The sequence below is a fragment of the Trachemys scripta genome, chromosome 4, assembly GCF_013100865.1.
Source record: "Trachemys scripta elegans isolate TJP31775 chromosome 4, CAS_Tse_1.0, whole genome shotgun sequence".
Classification (NCBI taxonomy): Eukaryota; Metazoa; Chordata; order Testudines; family Emydidae; genus Trachemys; species Trachemys scripta.
Window position 1 is genome coordinate 36,862,317 of NC_048301.1, and position 21,607 is coordinate 36,883,923.

Sequence of the window (21,607 nt, forward strand, 5' to 3'; positions counted from 1 at the left end):
ATTACTCAGGAAAGAATGTCTATAAACTGCCAAGATTTCACACTGGTATCTCAGCCTCAAAGCCACACTGGCCAAGCAGAGGTTGGGGGTATGAGAGAGCCTGGGTATAAATGTTGGGGGGACAGGATGAGCACCAATAGGAATCATGCCCAGGTGTAAACCTCTCACTGAGACAAAGAGAGAGAAAAAAACACAAGAAAACTGGCATGATTTGTCTTGACACTGACACTGCCACCAACTCTGTGCATGTCAATAGCAGCCCAAATCACCCCAAGAAGGTAAAACACACAAAACATCAGCCTCTTATTGCAGAACAGTTTAAAAATCATTTATTGTCTTATCAGCAACCAGGTTCCTCGGGGGTGGGAGAGTTGTGACAATTCTCTACCTCATGATTAATTACCTGAAATAGTTTCCTATCCTTGCACTTCCAGATCGGTGAATTTAGACTTAGCACTTATCTATAAGCATTTTACACTTTCAAATTGCTGTACACATATTGTCTAACCCAGCCCACTCAACCTCCTATGAGGTAGGTAGATATTGCTATCCAATTTCACAAATAGGCAAATATGGCACAGAGGGATTAAGGAGCATTTTTCAAAAGTGGCCATTAGGTTTTGGTGTTTTATATTTGAGCACCCAATTTGGGACTCTCTGGGTCTCATTTTCAGAGATGCTGCACACCCACAACTGCAACTGAAGTTAATGGGGAGCTGCCAGTGCTCAGCACCTATGAAAATCAGACCCCCAAATTACCATAAACTGGACACTCAAAAACTGAAACACTCAAAATCAGTGGCTTCATTTGGAAATTGTTGCTGAAGAGCGCCAGAGTCTGGCATCTGAATCATCAAAACACAGAGAAAGAAATTCTAGCTGGTTCCATAACAGTCATAGCAATAGATCATGCTCACTCAAAGTCATGGCAGGGAAGAAACTATTCCTCGTGAGCTGCAAATGCTTGCAACCCATTCCCTTTCTGCTCTCGTAAGCGCTCTAGCAGGAATTTCAAATCCTTTGGAGAGAAGCTATAGAACAGGTTGCAGTTTGGAATAAAAAAATGGGGCAGGTTGGTGTTTTCCACGTGCTGAATGAAGTCATTCAGCACTCTGAGAAAACAGCAGGCAATGTCAGAAGGTTTCCAGTTCGTGTCCTCTTTCCACTGTGTCAGAGTGTGGAGAAAGGACGTCTTTGTATAGTAAGAGCACAGGTGACTTAGTTGCCTGGGATAGTCTTTCTTCAGGTCCTTAAAAAGGCTCTTCAGCAGCCGGATACAGGTTTTCCTATATATAGCAGAGGGAGAAGTAAAATATATTCATAATCATGATTATTTATCGTTATCCCTGATTAACCACATTATAGCACCTTGCAGGGGACCTGGTGCTTTACAGAATATAGCATTGGACATTTTAAAAGTTTCTAATTGAAGATATTTCTGTTGTGCTATAGTTCAAACAGACTGGGCCAAATTCTGATCTTGGTTACATTGACCTCAGTGCTACTCAGATTCACAACGGTGTAAGTGAGAGCAGAACTTGCATCCAGTACATTACTCGTTCATTCTGAGGGCGAGACTGAAATACGTTTGCTGGGAAGAGACAATGCGAAAGTATGTGTAATATCCTCTCTGACTTGAGGCCCAGCTCAACTCCCATTAAAGTCAATGAGAGTCTTTCCATTGATTTTAATGGGAGTATAATCAGGCCTTGTGAGTTCTAGGTTGTATTTGGGAGAGTTTGTAGTGGAACCCTCAATCTAAGGGTAACATTTACCCAATTTGGGAATGTAAATCATACTATGCCACCTGTATGTCCAACCAAAAAAAGGGGGGGGGCATTTTGAATACTACATACTCAAAGTAAACAATTCAGTAACCAGCTACAGAATAATGTTTTTCAGGGAATCATTTTAAATAACAACAAGTAAACCAGAGAAAATAATACTCTGTCCATGAACAATTCATGAACAGAAAAAGAGGTAAAATTTGTAGAATAAATTGTTTGTTATGAATTATTTGCCCTGTTCCAGTCTGGATTTTGATTCCACCTGTACTAAGGCAAGGGAGCAGGTGTTCTACATCTAGCTGACCTAGCCCTTGATCCCCAGACTTACGTACCTGCAGCACTTGGTATGATAAGATTCACAGCAGGTTTTAGTGTTGCCATGGTTATTCAAAATCTCCTTTTCAATATGAGAGAAAGAAATTCTCCAGACCTCTGCAACGTAGAACAACATTACATAGTCATCACACTGCCAAGCTCTCCAGGTGTGAGTAGACATCAATAGCATTGCCCTAAATCTAGGTCCTCAAATTAAAGCTACTTAAATACTGAAAAGGTATTTAAGGATAATTTAAAATTATCATTGCTGTTTTCTTAAAAAACAAATGAGTGTATGAAATACTGGGTGAAGAGAGGAGAAAGGTGTTGAAGGTTTGGCTGTATGTCCTTTTACAAATTCACAGATTCCAAAGCCAGAAGGGACCATTGTGATCATCTAGTCTAATCTGCTACATAACAGAGGCCATAGAACTTTATCAAAACAATTCGAGAGCAAATCTTTTAGAGAAAACATCCAATCTTGATTTAAAAAATTATCAGTGATGGAGAATCCATTACAACCCTTGGTACATTGTTCCACTGATTAATTACCTTCACTGTTAAAAATTTATGCTTTATTTCCAGTCTGAATTTGTCTAGCTTCACCTTCCATGTTACACCTTTCTCAGCTAGACTGACGCGAGCCCATTATTAAATATGTGTTCCCCATGTAGGTACTTATGGACGCTAATCGAAACACCCCTTAGCCTTCTCTTTGTTAAGCTGAACAGATTGAACTCCTTGAGCCGGTGGCTATAAGACATGTTTTCTAATACTTTAATCATTCGCCTAGCTCTTCTCTGAACCTCTCTAATTTATCAATATTGATATAACTCTGAGAGAGCATTTTTCTTAGCTTTGAAATAAGATCTTGGAAATATCACAGACTGAGTGGGCTCCAGACCTTATGGTGGACAGCAGGACCAGGCAGGTCTCCCAGCTCCAGGGCAGATTTTGGTTCTGTAGTTTATTGAATCCCTCCCATAAGCAGAAAAGTTGTAAACTCTATCTCAATATCAGCACCGTAACAGAGAAGTCTGCTGAGGTGGATAGAGTTTGTTAGGAAAGGTATTAAATTACCTTTGTCGTCGTGCCCACGTGGCTGCTTGGCAACAAAATAAAATGGGTTATTCCTCAGCTTGGTTTTCTTCCCCAGCCATTTTTCAACATCCTGCCCTACCCTACATGAATCAGGCCAGGGGGGTGAGATTTCCAAAGCAGGAACGAGATCAATAGACATGACCTCGCCACCGTTGTCATCCAGCATCACAACAGTCGTTGCTGGGCTGTTCTGTTTCTTCCTGCTTAGCTGCATTTTCCATCCTGGGGAAGGCACTGGGGAGCCAATAGGCAAACACAGAATTAGACTGTGGAGCTCAAAAACAGAGGATATCAAGCAGAACTGATTGATTTCAGAATCTCCAATTCAATATCCAGCCACCACGTCTATACAAACCCACCAAGGGATTTCTAGACTATGAAAGCCACAACTTTCCTCAGGATGATGAAGATCTGTAATATTCACAGTGTCACTTGAATAGGCCCATGCAGTGCAGTGCTTTAGTTCTCTAATCACCTCCAGAGATCTACGTTCAACTCCCGACTCATTAATGTATTTAATGCTCTTATCCGAGAGACTGTTAGAGCACATCACTATACAGAATGATAGAATTTACTTCCCTATTCCTATGCAATATTCCCCTGCTTATACATCCAAGAATCACATTAGTCCTTTTAGCCACAGCATCACACTGGGAGTTCGTTTAACTGGTTATCTACCAGGATTCCTAAATCCTTTTCCGGGTCACAGCTTGCCAGGATAGAGTACTCCATCCTATAGGTTACACAGAACGTGTAACCTACATTCTTTACGTTACAGAACGTGTAACCTACATTCTTTGTTCCAAGGTCTACAGACCTTGCATTTGGCTTTATTAAAATGCACGTTGGTCAAGGAATCCCACCTTACAAAGTGATCGAGATTGCTCTGTATAACTGATCTGTCCTTAGCATGGTTTACTGCTCCAGCAATGTTTGTGTCATCTGGAAATTTTACAAGCAATGATTTTATATTTTCTTCCAAATAATTTATAAATAATATTGGACCAATGACAGGTCCCTGGGGAACCCCACTAAAACGACTTTTTGGATGATGATTCCCCATTTAGAATAACTTTTTGAAATCCATCAATTAGCCAGTTTTTAATTGATTTATTATGTGCTATATTAATTTTGTATAGTGCTGAATTTTAATCAGAATATCAGGAAGTACTAAATCAAATTCTTTAAGAAGTGTAAGCATATTACATCAATAAAGTTACCCTTGTCAACAAAACTGGTACTCTCATCAAAAACAATATCACATTTGCTTGACTAGACATCGGATAGTGGAATAGGTGGCTTTGCAAGTGAAGTTTACCCAGTGCATGGCTAAAGGCAGTACTTTTCCATCCCATACTTTCATACCTACTACATTCATTCACAATTTTATCTACTTAATAATATTAATGGCAGGCAAAGTTGCTTACAGCCCACATGCTGAAAAGGTTGATCAGGAATATCTGGAAACTGGCAGTCAAAGGCACTTGCTTACCTTCGTAGGATGATGTGAACTGACTGACATGTTTCCTGAATTCCTCCAGGACTTTCACAGGCGACACGGTATTTCCATCCTCCAGCAGGAAAGGTGTGGGGAAGCTCCGGGTCTGCCTCCGCAAAGTAACTTTGTAGTAGAGCCCATTCCAGTCATCCACCTCCGTATACATACAGCTTCGAACTGGCAGAGCCAGCATCACGTCAAACTCATCTGGGTGATCAATCTATAGGAAAGGTTTCATCATTAGAGGTGGTGCAACTGAATAACTGTGCAAGCAGCAGCCTTATAGGGAGGACAGAATCCTGGCCGCTCATTTGCTGTTGTGGCAGATTGGGCTGTCCCCACTATTTCACATTAGCTTCCTGAGCTTTTCCACAGAACGTATCAGGGAAGGCTGTAGATAGTGCTGGTCAACTTATCCATAAGGAATACTGGCCTGAGGTGCAGCACCTTTCTGCTGTACCGATCATGGGGGCTGCCAGGGGCCAGTTCAGCCCCCTGCAGAATTTAGCAGCACAACATTAGGCTGGTTTGCAACAGCTCCCTAGGAGTTGTTATGCCAGTGGAGACTGCCAAAGCATCATGAACTCTGGCCACATCCCCATCCACCCCTTCTACTCCAGCATATTTCTGAGATGCCCCCTTATAGGGTGGGGTGGGTGGCATAGAGATGGCTACACTGGCTCTGTACCAGCCAAAGAGTCTCTCACACTGAGAGAATCCTCAGCTGCCCAGCTAAGGCAGCTTTAAGCCACCTATTGGTCGCCAGAATGCAGGAGCTGATATTGGTGATTCAATAAGTGATTCTCCACCAAGTTAGCACTTGCACGATCTAAAAAATAAAAAGGAGTCGTATAAAAAATGGAAACTAGGACAGATTACAAAGGATGAATATAGGCAAACAACACAGGAATGCAGGGGCAAGATTAGAAAGGCAAAGGCACAAAATGAGCTCAAACTAGCTACGGGAATAAAAGGAAACAAGAAGACTTTTTATCAATACATTAGAAGCAAGAGGAAGACCAAAGACAGGGTAGGTCCACTGCTTAGTGAAGAGGGAGAAACAGTAACAGGAAACTTGGAAATGGCAGAGATGCTTAATGACTTCTTTGTTTCGGTCTTCACCGAGAAGTCTGAAGGAATGCCTAACATAGTGAATGCTAATGGGAAGGGGGTAGGTTTAGCGGATAAAATAAAAAAAGAACAAGTTAAAAATCACTTAGAAAAGTTAGATGCCTGCAAGTCACCCGGGCCTGATGAAATGCATCCTAGAATACTCAAGGAGCTAATAGAGGAGGTATCTGAGCCTCTAGCTATTATCTTTGGAAAGTCATGGGAGACGGGAGAGATTCCAGAAGACTGGAAAAGGGCAAATATAGTGCCCATCTATAAAAAGGGAAATAAAAACAACCCAGGTAACTACAGACCAGTTAGTTTAACTTCTGTGCCAGGGAAGATAATGGAGCAAGTAATTAAGGAAATCATCTGCAAACACTTGGAAGGTGGTAAGGTGATAGGGAACAGCCAGCATGGATTTGTGAAGAACAAATCATGTCAAACCAATCTGATAGCTTTCTTTGATAGGATAACGAGCCTTGTGGATAAGGGTGAAGCGGTGGATGTGGTATACCTAGACTTTAGTAAGGCATTTGATACGGTCTCGCATGATATTCTTATCGATAAACTAGGCAAATACAAATTAGATGGGGCTACTATAAGGTGGGTGCATAACTGGCTGGATAACCGTACTCAGAGAGTTGTTATTAATGGTTCCCAATCCTGCTGGAAAGGCGTAACGAGTGGGGTTCCGCAGGGGTCTGTTTTGGGACCGGCTCTGTTCAATATCTTCATCAACGACTTAGATATTGGCATAGAAAGTACGCTTATTAAGTTTGCGGATGATACCAAACTGGGAGGGATTGCAACTACTTTGGAGGACAGGGTCATAATTCAAAATGATCTGGACAAATTGGAGAAATGGGCTGAGGTAAACAGGATGAAGTTTAACAAAGACAAATGCAAAGTGCTCCACTTAGGAAGGAAAAATCAATTTCACACATACAGAATGGGAAAAGACTGTCTAGGAAGGAGTACGGCAGAAAGGGATCTAGGGGTTATAGTGGACCACAAGCTAAATATGAGTCAACAGTGTGATGCTGTTGCAAAAAAAGCAAACATGATTCTGGGATGTATTAACAAGTGTGTTGTGAGCAAGACACGAGAAGTCATTCTTCCGCTCTACTCTGAGCGGAGTTAGGCCTCAGCTGGAGTATTGTGTCCAGTTCTGGGCACCGCATTTCAAGAAAGATGTGGAGAAATTGGAAAGGGTCCAGAGAAGAGCAACAAGAATGATTAAAGGTCTTGAGAACATGACCTGTGAAGGAAGGCTGAAAGAATTGGGTTTGTTTAGTTTGGAAAAGAGAAGACTGAGAGGGGACATGATAGCAGTTTTCAGGTATCTAAAAGGGTGTCATAAGGAGGAGGGAGAGAACTTGTTCACCTTAGCCTCTAAGGATAGAACCAGAAACAATGGGTTTAAACTGCAGCAAGGGAGGTCTAGGTTGGACATTAGGAAAAAGTTCCTAACTGTCAGGGTGGTTAAACACTGGAATAAATTGCCTAGGGAGGTTGTGGAATCTCCATCTCTGGAGATATTTAAGAGTAGGTTAGATAAATGTCTATCAGGGATGGTCTAGACAGTATTTGGTCCTGCCATGCGGGCAGGGGACTGGACTCGATGACCTCTCGAGGTCCCTTCCAGTCCTATAAACTATGAATCTATGAATAAACCATTGCTTTAATGTGGCATGTGGGTCACCATGCTGCTAGACTTGCCATTTCAGCCCTGAACAAATGTGGTCATTAAAAGTCCCATGTCACTTTTTGCAAGAGTTAAGGACATTTGACATGATATCCTGGCCTAATCCCAATCGTGCTAATTACAACTGTAGCTCTAAAGTCTCCCTGTGCTTATGGATATAGCTTTTCTTCACTTCTACACTATTTCTATGTAATATAGTTGGGGGCAGTTAAACAGCTGCCACCTATGCCCTGTAGGAGGCTGCTCTTGGGCAGTAGATAAAGTGATTCTTCTTTGTCTGTGTGTATAGCTCTGTATATAGAGAGCTAGATCCTCAGGCTTATAAATATGAATGAAATATGAATATAAACTGACCACAATACAGCACAAGCACTATAAAGCATCTGGACAGTGAACTGAATTCACTACTTAGGACCAGATTCTACTACTCTAACTCACCATGATAAATTACTCTAGTAGTGGTCCCATTGACTATTCACTGATCAAAGAGACTACTTGAGACTTAAAGTGCTACTCAAAGTGAGTAAGAGTATCAGATTCTTGCTCTTAGGAAACTGGATAGAAAGCTATAAGTATGGGCAAATACAGTTATATCCTTGCAATCCCTTAAAATCACCACAGTGACAGACAATATATAAAACATGCTGTGGTGAAGGTTGCTATATTAAAAATACCACAATGTTAGGCAGTATAGAAAAACCTTGGATAAATGGGCAAAGCTGAGGGCAGGATCTGGCCATATCAGCCGAAACGCAGTGAATTACCAGACTGAATGCTAGACCTGTCTCTCCTTTGTGTTAGTCCTGCTGGATAAAATGACAGCATTGTGATCCCAATTCATGATGCTATTAGGACAGTTAGCAGAGAGTTACTCACTTTCACAAACTCATAGTAGCTGCCCGTGGTCAACTTGGTCACCTCCTTAAAGTAGGGCCTCTCTGGACTCTCCTTCAGGTATCTAATGAATGGGTTAATGAACCCATTAAATATTCTAGCAGCCTTGTTTATCTCCTCTTGTTTCAGAGTAAGAGCTTTTGCCCTCTTTTTAATGCGGAGAACAACATCTTGGCTTGGCATGGCGAGAGCAGCTGCTGCCATCTCTGAGCTCTCACACAGGTCAGCAGATGTGGACCTGGAATAGAGTTGTCCAAGGTGTCCTACAAGGGAACATTTAAGAGAGGACAAAAACCAAAGGCCAAAAGACAAGATATGTTCTGGCTTTTCCAAAATGTACCCTCTCTGAGATGCTGAGAACCCTCAGCTCCCACTGCCTTGAATGGGGGTAGAGGGGACTGAGCACCTTAGAAAAGTCCCAGCACCTTGCAGGATTGAGTCCCAGATCTCTTAGGTTTAGTGTTGCTTTCACTGCACTGTAGAACAGATCAGAGTTCCAAGCAAGTTTGTAGTGCTGCCCCCTGGTCCCTAGCTAAACCAATGGCTCCTGATTATCCAATGTATTCGGGTGTCTCCCGAGCCCCTTGGATAATCATGTCCTTCTATTGTACAGACATTTGTCAATTACCACTAGAACTCCTTGGTTTTTTTTTTAAATGTTGAAGTAGATAAATAAGGATTAGGGTAATGAAATATATCATCCACACATTATCCCTTCAGTATATGCAACCTGCTGACACGGTTTAGAATTAATTTACATGATAGATGCCTCTACCTCAGCCTGAAACAAGACTGGTCTGAATAGCATTCCCTGTCAGGAGGTGCTGCACCTTGGTTACTGGGGGGGGGGGGGGGGGAAGGGCGGGGAGATGTGGTTTCTTGGTAGTTGTCTTTGTTGGTGGTTGTTAAAAAACAGGCTTTTTCAAAATTGGAAATTTTCATAACAGGTGAAATTATGCCCCAAAATTATGATTTCTTCTTTATGAAAAGTGTAGCCTTTATGGTGTTCGGGTTTTTTGCTTTCCCCTCTCCCCTCCGCCCCAACCCCTGCTTTCCAGTGTAAAATGAATTTAAAAAGGAGGGGGAGAATAAGGGAGGGAAAGTGGGGAGCTTTGTAAATGAGAATGTTGAGTATAACTTTTCACCGGAAAAATTTGAATAAACAAAGAATCACTCCTTTTTGAAACTCGAGGAGTGAAAATAACCTGAAAATTTTCAGTGACATTTTCTTTCCAGTTTTTGACCATTTTTTATCATAAGTAGTCTCAGCTTACCACTGCCCACTATACAGAGGGGGTTTATTTTACTCCTACTTTTTCATCCTCTTTGTTTGACTCACCAATCTGCTGCATCTTGTCATAGACCTATATAGTGAGCTCTCTGGGACAAGAGCTGTCTCCTTGTTACTTGCCTGTATGGCATCTAACACAATAGGATCATGGCCCTTGATTGGGCACTCCCAGTAAGGGTAATAACAACAGGAAGGGATAACATAATCACAGCACATACAGAAAGGTTTTGCTTCACCTCCTTAGGTGAAAAAATATGAAGTGTGACTGTGTGGAGATTACTCATCCAACCAGCAATTGCCTGCACCAACCTGCAGATTCTCTCCTTCCTTGGGTAGATCCAGTCTGCTTGGGGCGTGGGCAGTGCGCAGAGAGCTGCTTTGGGGCTGATGGAGACAGAATAGCTGCCGTTTCTGAGCCTTCTATCCCCTCCTCATCCTGTGCTCCTTTGCCTCTCCCTCCTCTGGCTGTTCTCTGAGGAATCTTTCTTTCCTTCGCACATTCAGGAGCCCGGTTACTTTGCTTGCTCCGGCTTTTGGCAGGCATTGTTTCAGGCACCTCAGATGTGACTCCTAAAGAATTTCCATGTTCTTAGCTTTAGTACTAGTAACAAACGCATGTATCGATTCTTTTGTCTTTACATAGAGAAAGTTACAAGTCATTGCAGATGCATCCCAGATTTCCCTGTGATCCTTTACGCAGTATCAAGCTAAAAGCAGATCTATTTCCTCAGTATAATGACAATAATAATGAATAAGCTTGGCTTTTCTACAAACATTAATGAATGAAGCCTAGCTAATGCCATGTGAGGCGTGTAAGTAGTGGGGCAGATCTGCGATCAGCTGGGCTTTCATGTTTATCTCTATGGACACTTGGAGACATGCCCATAGCTCACATTTGCAGGCTCTGTGCACTTGCAGCAGTAGCATCTGAGTTTTACACCTGCTTCGCCATGAAGTTCCATTACCTCAACATAAAAACCATTTAAAACATATTTAAGAAAAAACATAATAAGCCTCTAGAAGTTTAACTGTCACCAGTGAGGAGAGAAGGCACAAAAGTTGGGAAAGGACTATAAATAGGGCTGGTTGAAAATTTTCCATTGAAGCTGTTTTTCAATGAAAATTGAGTGTTTTGATAAAATGAAATTTTCAACAGAAATTTCAAATTTTTGTTGAAAAACCCTATATGGAAACATTGTCAGTTGCTGCTTTGTTGTGGTTTGGTTTGTGGAAAAATGTTCCATCGAAAGTTCTGATGATAGGGTTGTTGGTTTTTTTCTTCTTTTTTTCATTTTCATCAAAAATTTCCATGGAGAAAAACAGATAAAAATATTTTTTGACCCTCTATAGTTAAAAATGCAGGACCAAAAATGGTCCAATAATAAAAAATAAATTAAAAAAAACCCATCTGGATAAAAAGATTTAAATTTGTTGGATTTATTTGAAGTGGAGAGAAAAATAAGATGGATTTCAGGGACCCAGCATGTGGTGTCTGAGCTCAAACACCTCTCAGAGAGAGTCTCAATTATTAAGAGATATGAATAAAATATCTACCATTGTCTGGTTCCTATCTGTATGTCCAGGGAAGTGTCTGAGGTCTGTAGAGACCCTACAGTCCCTTACTCACATGAGTAGACCTCCTAACTTCAATGGGACTATAGTACACCCTCTCTGTAACGAACCCCTGGGGAGGTTACAGAGCTCCTCGGCCCCAGGGGAATGGCAGGGAGGGAGAGCCTGTGGCTGGGGCAGAATGCTCCTCCAGCCTTGGGGACACAGCAAGAAGACAGGGCTCCTGCTGCTGCGACCCCAAGGCCAGAGGAGCACTCTGCCCCAGCCACGGGCCCAAGGCCAGAGGAGTTCTCAGTCTCTCACCGCAACCCCAGGTCTGGAGGAGATCTCATCCCCTCACCACAGCAGGCAGGGCTGGAGGTGGGATCCAGGGACCACATTCAATATAGCTAGGGCTCTACCAAATTCATGGCCATGAAAAACATGTCACGGACCTGGTCTCCCCACATGACATCTGGTCTTTTGCATGCTTTTACCCTGTACTATACAGATTTCATGGGAGGAGACCAGTGTTTCTCTAATTTGGGGTCCCGCCCAAAAGGGAGTTGCAGGGGAGATTACAAGGTTATTTTAGGGGGGTTGCAGTATTGCTACCCTTACTTCTGCGCTGCCTTCAGAGCTCGGCAGCCAGAGAGAGGCAGCTGTTGGCCAGGCGCCCAGCTCTGAAGGCAGCAGCCTATAAGTAAGGTTGGCAATACCATACCATGCCATCCTTATTTCCATGCTGCTGCTGGCAGTGGCTATGCCTGCAGAGCTGGGCTCCAGGCAAGCAGCTGCCACTCTCTGAAGGAAGTGCCACCACCAGCAGCAGCACAGATGTACGGGTACGGTTGCCAGGTGTCCAGTTTATGCCCGGTTGAAAAGGGACCCTGGCAGCTCCGGTCAGCACCACTGACCAGGACATTAAAAGTCTGGTTGGTGACGCAGTGGGGCTAAGGCAGCAGCATGTCCTCCCTCTGGCTCCTACGCGTAGGGGCATACAGGGGGCTCCACACGCTGCTCCCACCCCAAGCGCTGGCCTTCCAGGAGCTGCCAGAGGTAAGCACCACCGAGAGCCTGCACCCCTGACCCTCTCCTGTGCCCCAGCCTTGATCCTCCTCCTGCCCTATGAACCCCTCGGTCCCAGCCCAGAGCACCCTCATGCACCCCAAGTCCCTCATCCCCAGCACCACCTCAGAGCCCGCATCCCCAGCCAGAGCCCTCACCCCCTCCTGCACCCCAACCCCCTGCACCAGCCCGGTGAAAATGAGTGGGTGAGTGAGTGAGGGCGGGGAGAGGGAGGGGGGATGGAAGTGAGCAGTAGTGAGGCCTTTGAGAAGAGGCGGGGCCTCAGAGGAGGGGAGTGGCCTCAGAGGAGGGGTGGGGCAAGGGTGTTCGGTTTTGTGCGAGTAGAAAGTTGGCAACCCTAAGTAAGGGTAGCAGTACTACAACCCCTCCTACAATAACCTTGTGACCCCCCCCACAACTCCTTTTTGGGTCAGGACCCCTACAATTACAACACTGTGAAATTTCAGATTTAAATAACTGAAATCATGAAATTTACTATTTTAAAAATCCTATGACTGTGAAATTGACCAAAATGGACCGTGAATTTGGTAGGGTCCTAACTATAGCCCAAGCCTATTCTGCAGGCCATTATAGCGAGGGTCTGCTGTACTTGCATGGGTAAGAGTTTGCAGGAACCCATAGTAACAACAGCTAGAAAATCCAAATCTTTGTAGTAATAATATGGCCTTGAATTATTGTCTCTGTATAGTACAGAACATACGGGAGGGAAGAAAAGACATTGTCACATCATTGATCCCCAACTGCTGCAGCTGTCTCCCCCCATCGGGCTGTGCCCACCCATCCACCACACTCTCCCCCAATATCCTGCAGCATTTCTAAATGAGCTTTAACAACAAGCATCCAGATGAAATGAGATGCACTAACCTCCAGATTCATCTGTTGGTTTTGCAGAACCAGCCCTGCTCAGCTGTAGACAAGTCTTTGAGGGCTGCTGTGAGCACTCTGAGTCTTGATTACTTGGAGCCTCTGGTGCCCTCAACTTGCTTCCAGATGTGGTGACTGCAAATTCTGCTGCTTGTGACACAGACTGAGCATCCATAACTCCTGGGCTTTCTGTCCCTTCATCAGCCTTTGAGTTTCTGCCTCTACTCTCCCCAGCTTTTCTCTGAGGAACTTCTCCCTGCTTGGTTCTTGCAGAAGGAATTGGTTTAGACATTTTAAGTGTGGTCCCCAAAAGTTTTCAAATAACTTCTCCAGCGTTAATTCTGATTGCAGCTTTTTCCTTGGATAAAATACATTCCATGATTATTACTCCTTTTAAAAAGCAAATCTCAGTTCCAGACACACCATGGTGTCTCTTGCTTTCCCCACACTTCCCCCTACACACGCACACACACACACACACACACACACACACACACACCCTCCCTATGTGTTCCCTTCAGGAGGTTTTTTTCTCTTGTCTCCCTATACTCTCCATGTTCCCTTGAGGGTAAGAGCAGCAAGGAATAAAACGTTTGTGACCAACCATTTATACCCATTCACACTACTCACCCTGCATGCCTCATCGTTACCTTCTGGTCAGTGCTTTTGGAAAATAGCTGGGTCTGGAACTGAAGAGTCTCGCAGACTCAGGTATCTGCTTTTTTCTTCCTTGAAGTGATATTATGTCTACAGTTTACAGCATAAAGACACAGTATCTTTCCACTTCCCTCCCTCTCATGCCATCTCTCCAGGCCACACCCCCAAGCTAATGCCATTTCCCAGATCTTCATGAGGCTTGAGTAAGAAACGAAAGTGCCCAGGGATATTTACTTGGCACAGAGTTGTGGGAAGAAGAAGCAGGAGGCTGCTGTGATATCATATCGCTTGAGCTAGGCTTGGTCTCCTGTATGTAGAAAATGGGGATGAAAATATCTCTCAGGATGTTGAGGATTAATTGGTTAATGCATTATGTATGCAACACTTTGGCAATGTAAAGCACTATTAAGTGCTAAGTTGTTTATTATGATCATCATCATCATCTCCCTCATCCATGATGCTATGGCTGCAGAAGTGGCTGTGGAACGATGTCTCAAATTTGTAAAATCTCTCTCTATCTCCATTTATATCATGCTGATCACCAAGGGGTCCGAGCACCTCAGATCAAATCCCAACTTCAAAATGAAATAGGAAAACATTTTTCTTTCACATATCTCAGGTCTACGTCTGAAGGGCCCAATACTGTGTGGTGCAGAGTACCTTCAAGTCTCCTCATATTGTGATATTACCCAGTCCCCCCGATTTAAGATGGCTGCCCATTAAGTCAGCTGTAATTAATTTGCACTAGGCATGTGACACTGACATGTGACAGTAGGCAACCAATCTGGCAGCATCACATCATCCCCTGAACATACAAGTCATTTTAATTAATCTTGATGCTTATGTGTGGGGGTTTGATGGGGAGGTTTGCTGGTGACGAGGGACTCTATGAAGGGATTTGTCATTGCTTTCATATTCCCCCACAAATATATAATAACTGAAATATACTGTAATGTAACAGCCTTTTAATGAAAGAATTTTAGTTGTGTTTGGTATATTTTATACTACATCTTTATAAGATGTATAAGATCATCAGCCTCATGTCCCATTGTCCTGCAGTAGCTAAGAGCATGGGTGCCATCCTCAGGGCAGACTGTTAGGAACACATACAAACTCCAAACTGGTTGTGAGGTCTATATTTAGATTTCACCAACCGAGTATTAAGTGTCATTTCCTCAGGCACTATAACAGCCTAACCATGGAGGCACAGACAGTTGCTTTGGGTACTCTGATCTATCTTGTCACTTAGGCAAGCTTGCCTTTGTGGTAGACGGTCCCTTACAGCATGAATTACAGTAATATTCAGTTTACTCCCCATCCCAAAGGACCAGTCACTTACCCCAGGTCAATTGCACCTTAGATCTCACACCAGAGACAACGCTTGTCGACAATCCTATAATAAAGTATCTAAAGATTCATTAAAAAGGAAACAAGAGAGTTATTTACAAGGTCAAAGCAGGAAAACATACATACGCACAAATGAGTTAATCTTAAATTTCAAGAAGTAATAGGAGCTTCTATAATAAGCAAGATCTATATGTCCTTTAGGGCTAAGCCAGGCTAAATACAGGGGATCTCTTGTTTATGCCTAGAAAACATACCTTCGAGAGTGCAAGCAGCAAAGAGATACAGTTCTCCTTGTTTGGGGTTTTTATCTCTTGCCCCCCTTCTACTTTGAGTTAACAAACTCAGCTGATGGGAGGAATTTGCTTGCGCATCTCTTCAAGGATGGGGGAGAGCAATCAGCAGTCCTTTTTGATGTTCCACAATAGTTCATCTGGTGTCAATGGGCCTTCCTTGTGGGGTAGGACATAACATCTTCTGTTGGAGGCCAGCATTTCACACTAAGTAATGTCTCTCTCCTGTCTAGTGATTTACTATTTACAGGGGCTTACAATGCAGATGCTCAAATATTATCTTACAATGTGGGATACAGATGTTATAAGTTAAATTAATACAGGTAGCAACATACACATGTTCCATAGAGTCTAAACACTAAATATATTTTTATAACTCTAATATCTGTTTTAACAATGCTAGCATACAGCCAAACAAGGCTGATTCCAGCCATGTGTTTGCTAGTATTCAAGCGAGACATGGGGATCTTGGCATCAGCTCGCACTTGGTTTCCCAGCATCACACCTAGAAAACAAGGACAAGCACTGCAGAAATTAACAGTTTGTGCCCTCGAATCCAATCATGCTTGCCACAGAAATAGCTCTGAGACACTAAGGCATTCTGTGCTATTCTCCTTCCAGTCCTAAACTGTTACATAGTGTTGTAGTGTGTTGTTAAATAGCCCTGGAACACACTGCTACTGTCTTGTTACCACTGTGGGCAAGGCTCGCTCCAGACCATGGTCCCAGAGGGGATTGTATTACTCTTTATGCGGCAGTTTCCAGTCAAAGTGTCATCCCCTCGCTCTCATATTTCCTTTCTGTTGCACAACCAGTTTACCCATTACTGTCTTCACATCTAATCCAGCCAAGGACCGGGACACCTCCTGCGACATAGGGCAGAATGGAAACCTGCCGTCTCCCTCTCCACAAAATCCCATCTTTGCCATAGGTTGGGAGGCAAAGGAAAGTAGCTTCCAATTTTCTGCTTAAAAACACAAACAAACATGAATTCAGTGCTTGTGAAATTATCCAGGTTCAGAGACCTGGTGAGCAGTGACTCTAGAACAGGTGCAGCCCAGGCAGCAGCCCAGAAAGCCACAGCCACACCACTTCAGTCTGGGCAGATGGAGGTGACCCAAAAGATATGTTTTTTCTCCCCTTTCTGTGCTGTGATGTATGTGTTCAGACTCTAGATGCTGCCTCTTCCCTCCATGGATCTGTACATCAGAGGCTAGAGATTTCCTGCAAAGAACGAAAAGAAGTAAACCTGTCCCTTGACTTGCATTAGAAAATTTTCCTGGGAAGCAGCCTGTGTAACCTCCATGAATTAAACACAACAACGATACCAGGCCTTTGACACTGGTTGGGGATTAATGACCAAGTGGAAAAACGATGGCTTGAGGCAAAGCTGAGGAATCATTAAGTCCAGCCCTCCATTTGCTCTCTAGGAAGTTTTTCTGTGCCAAGCAATTGCTATTGCTGTTATAGGCCTTCCTTTAAAAAATTAAAGAGAAAATAAACATTATAGTGCAAGTATTGTCTCCCACAGTGCCAGTGCTACTCCCCAGAGATGTGTGCAACTTTGAAAAGTGCTGCTCCTGCTGTCACAGTGCAGGGCCTTTGAAATCTATGTCAGCACAGGGCCTTAGGAACTGATACCTAGAATTTCTTGTGCTTTATATAAATTGAGACACACCCATAACTTGGCTAACACTGGCACCCTCCTTCAGAAATGCTTGCGCAATGTACACCCAAACAAAGCAGCTTTTGTTTTGGTTGAAACGGTTCACTGCAGGCACCGGACACTTGCCCACCACCCAAAGGCATGGACTTCTACACCTCCTTTCTCCTCCAAAACACAATACTCCTGGAGTCTAGAGAGACTGTGTCTTGGCCCTCAGGGTAGGTCTCCTGAAAACACCTTTGTGTTTGTGTTGTTTGTTAAAATGAACATTAACATTTGGAGTTGCATACAGCCAGAACAAGATGTATGCACGCATATACTTAGCAATACTACTGCTCAACAGACCAGGGCAAGAACAGGATGTAGCAGACTCAAAGGAAGGCAGCAAATGCTTTCAAAATACTAAATGGAGTCAAAGGGCCTGATTTTGATCTCACATCAGCTTTTCACTGGTGTAACTATGGACCGCTATTGCTGGTTTACACCAATGTAAGTGAGGGAAAATCAGGGCTTCACACATTTGTGCTCTGCACTTTTATGACTGGACTATTTTTGTAACTCTCCTTTAATCCTTCATATCTGTCTCCCTCCCCACCCCACTAGACTATTTTCTTTCTGTTCCTCAGCACCCCCACCAAGGGCCCAGGGCCCTACCTTTCAGCGCCACTCTTCATAACCATTTCCCTGAAAAATTTATAGATTGTGAGCTGTTTAAACTGGAGATTGTCTCTTCCTGTGTTGTACGAGAGGGACCTCAATCCCGTTCAGGATTTATTGCTACCACAAATAAATAATAATAATCCCTAAATTATACACATACAGAACGAGGATGGGATCATTTCATCGCACCAGAAGGGCTCTGTCTTCTGTTTCTTGAGTCTGCAGCAGATGATCGTAGCCCTCTCACAAGACATGGTACACCTCACAATCTTACATACAGCCCTGCACTGGGGCCAATCCTGTAACAGCTGCATGATGAGAAATTTTTCTGTTGCATTTTTGGCCAAAGTAAGCAAGCAATCAGTAGAATTCAACTGAATCTTTTATTCAAGCACATTCACACAGTCCCCTCCCTGTGTTCTTCTCCCCTAAAGTCCGCCCAGCATCCTCAAGCTTATACTGCACCCGCACAGCACTAGATATAACACATGCTGCTGAAATTTGTAGGGTGAATTGTCACAAGATCCACAGCCAAGCAGGAGTTAATAAAGTCTTGTGTTTTCTGAGGAGTTTAAGCACATCAGTATGAGACTGTTTGAGAGAGAGAGAGCCTTGTTATCCATGGTGAAACCGAACTTATCAAATAATTGGAGAGCACAGTTGGGGCTTTGATGTGAGGGAGAAAAGATTCCACATGCAGCCTCATCAGGCTATAAAAGATTTGTATTTTTTTCTCTCCTTTTGGGCCTTCTGGCAGTCTCTTAATTATTCATGACATCTCAACCATTGGCACCATAAGCCTTCCAACACACACACACACACACACACACACACACACACACACACACACACAGATGGCTTTATTTCAGAATAGAACCAATTCAAAAGCTTCCACCAGCACTTTTCCTCCTCTGCTCCCCAACCTATTTTTAGTCTCTTTCCTGCTTCTGTTCTTGAAGGAAACAGTCCTCTTACCTCTGAAAGAAGCTCTTGTTCTAATGGGTGAGCTATGAGGGACCACTGAAGGTGATGGTGGTGGTGGTGGAAGAAGAAATAAGTTATCCACTTGAAGGCTTTCCAGATTTGTCAGATGCTCTAAAAATATTTAAAGAGCAGAAGTGGGTAAGGTTAGGAGATGAGTCAGTCAGGATTTCTGACGTCTAAGAATCATTCCTCCCATGTAGTCAGGTGAATAATCTACAGGGGAAATGTAAGTAAAAACTCTTCCTGACTGAGGGACAGATTCAGAGGTGAGTCTAAGGGAGTCTAAGTAAGTTTAGTGGAGTCTAGAGAGAGTCGAAGTTGGTTTAACTTATGACTTCTCTCAAGTCCTTCACCAAGTATGTTACAACAGAGTTGTAAAACAGAGTTGTTTAGTTGTAAAACAGAGTTACTTAGACTTCCTTAGACTTACTGATTTAGAATCAAACTCAATTACCAGTAACCCTCATTTTGCTGTGTAGATATAAAGAGTCAAACTCAGAGATATGTACTTCACTATTGAGCCTAAGTGCATTGATTGAGGGAGTTTCCAATAACTAGGGAGGCAATCATTTTGAGTTTTGCCTTTGTCATGTTACGAGAAAAAAGGCTTGACGCTAAGCTAAACATGAGTGTGAAACCACATGAGTCATAGCCCCTTAAGGTTTGGTTAACTTTAACTCTAGTTAATCATCTACTAACTATTATAGTTAAGAGGGAAAAACAAAAATGACACCCTTAAAATTGGTATTTTGGGGCTCACAGAACTTGAATATAACTCTAAATATCAAGAGTTCAATTAACTGTGGCTTCCCTGTAAAATACATATATTTCAGTACACTGTCCCTTTTGTATCTATTGAAAAATAAAAGCATTTAACATGCTGTCAAGGCATTAGTAATAAGTAATAAGCTGAAATTCCTTGCCAAGCCAGTAAGTGGCATAAGACTGTGAGTTGTAAGAGAAATTAGGCTTGGGAAGCTCTAGCTGGAGTGTGTGTGAAATAAAGACTATAATGCAATACAGAAGTGACAGAGACACTACTGAGGGTGCCTGTGAGGAAACAGCAGAGACCTAGTGAATGTGGTTTGTCCATAAATGCAGATTTTCTAAAAATAGTCACAAAAATTATTCCAAATCTCCCTTTCATGTATTAATCGGTTCCCTCTCTATCATTATTGTGTGCGTGTTGGGGGTCATCTCAGATTTAGATGTGGTTAATCTGACACAGCTGCTTGAAATGTCCACTGATGGATTAGATAAATTATTGAAAATGAACTGTTTAAATAGTTTTTATTAATGTAGGGACTACAGCATGTACTGTCACATGGAACTGGAATCTGGCATCCTTGCCTGGGTTCTCTACAAAGGCTGGGGAGGATAATGGTGTAGAAATGAGGCAGTTAAACCTTCCCAGCAGGCACACCAAGCCCAGAATTATTTGTTTGTAGATCAGCACTGGCATCAGCTGGAGAGGAAGATGATTCTTGATGCTAGTTTGTACTTCTTTAGCTCCCCCATCGGAAGATCTCAAAGCAAACCTTAAGTTTCACAACTGCCAGGTGAGGTGAATAAGTATCATTACCCTCAATGAGGAACAGAGAAATTAAGTGATGTGTCCAAGGCCACACAATGAGTCAGTGACAGAGGTAGGAAGAAAACCCAGCAGTCCTAATCCCTAATAATCTGCTTTAACCATCAGACAACACACTCCATGATCTTTTTAAGCAAAAACTTACCCCAAAGTGGATGACTTCTTAGGGAAGCGTGGAAAGGGAACAAAAGGGGAAATGATAAGGGCTAGAAGAGGTAGCATGGAAAACTAGTAGGTACCAAAGAATGATTTCATAGGCTATTTTTTCTTTTCAGGTGTCCTCAAGTTCCACATATTCCCCAATTTTACTCCCCAGTTTCCACTCTCCATCCCTGCTCAGTGACCCTCATTCCAGATATACGTAGTTACTTGCTTACCCATATCACATGGGTGTTGGAAGGATGTATGAGTTAACATTGGTACAGCTTTCTTTCAATGTAAATTGCTACCATTATCAAAGAAAAATGAAATAATTATATTGCACAGAAAGCACCATTGGTGACCAAAGTCCATAGACATTTTCCTGTCCCCTTTGAATGTCCCTTGTTGCCATGGTTGCATTTTCTGTCTGTTTCTTTCCTTTCCTTTCCCTTGATGTCTTGTGTAAGAAGCTCATCTAGTTCTCCCTTAAATATATCACTGTTTCTGGCCACAGTCACCTTTCATGTCAGCTTATTTCATGTGTTTATTACCTTCTTGCATGAAATTGCATTCACTCTGACTCCGTTCCCGGGATGCTCATTTTTGGATTATTTTCCTATACTTCCTGATAGTATGGAGAAATTGTCTTGCTTATGTTATGTACTAAAGTGTTCTCCTTAACTTAAAGGACTTCACATGCGGGGTCACCTCAGAGATCTCACTGCTCCAATCGGAAATGAGACCAGAGCTAATCATATTTCCTTCTTATTACTTATATCTTTATGAGCTGGTGTCCTTCTAGAACCCTCGTGTTCTAAATTGCCCTCTAAAACAATTTCATCCCTCTGTAGGTATGCTGTCATATAACATACCGCACGGACCAATACCTAGAGTACTTCTCACCTGGGAAAAGAGAGAAAGCTCACTCAGAAACTGAAGGACATATTCTCATGACTGGGAAACACTTAAATCAGGGGTCGGCAACGTTCGGCACGCGGCTCACCAGGGTAAGCACCCTGACGGGCCGGGCCAGTTTTATTTAACCTGCTGACGCGGCAGGTTC

General features: G+C 42.9%; 1 protein-coding gene across 1 annotated transcript; it reads right to left on the bottom strand.

The window, feature by feature from the left end:
• Positions 1-409: 409 nt before the first annotated feature.
• On the bottom strand, positions 410-13,556 carry LOC117877076 (cyclic GMP-AMP synthase-like). The gene is made up of 7 exons (XM_034769838.1): positions 13,209-13,556; positions 10,014-10,274; positions 8,396-8,676; positions 4,696-4,921; positions 3,183-3,437; positions 2,120-2,219; positions 410-1,286 (listed from the first exon to the last, which is right to left on the bottom strand). Exons 1-7 carry the CDS (start codon positions 13,498-13,500, stop codon positions 941-943), a joined length of 1,761 nt encoding a protein of 586 aa, XP_034625729.1. The 5' UTR covers positions 13,501-13,556; the 3' UTR covers positions 410-940.
• Between the last annotated feature and the right edge of the window lie 8,051 nt (positions 13,557-21,607).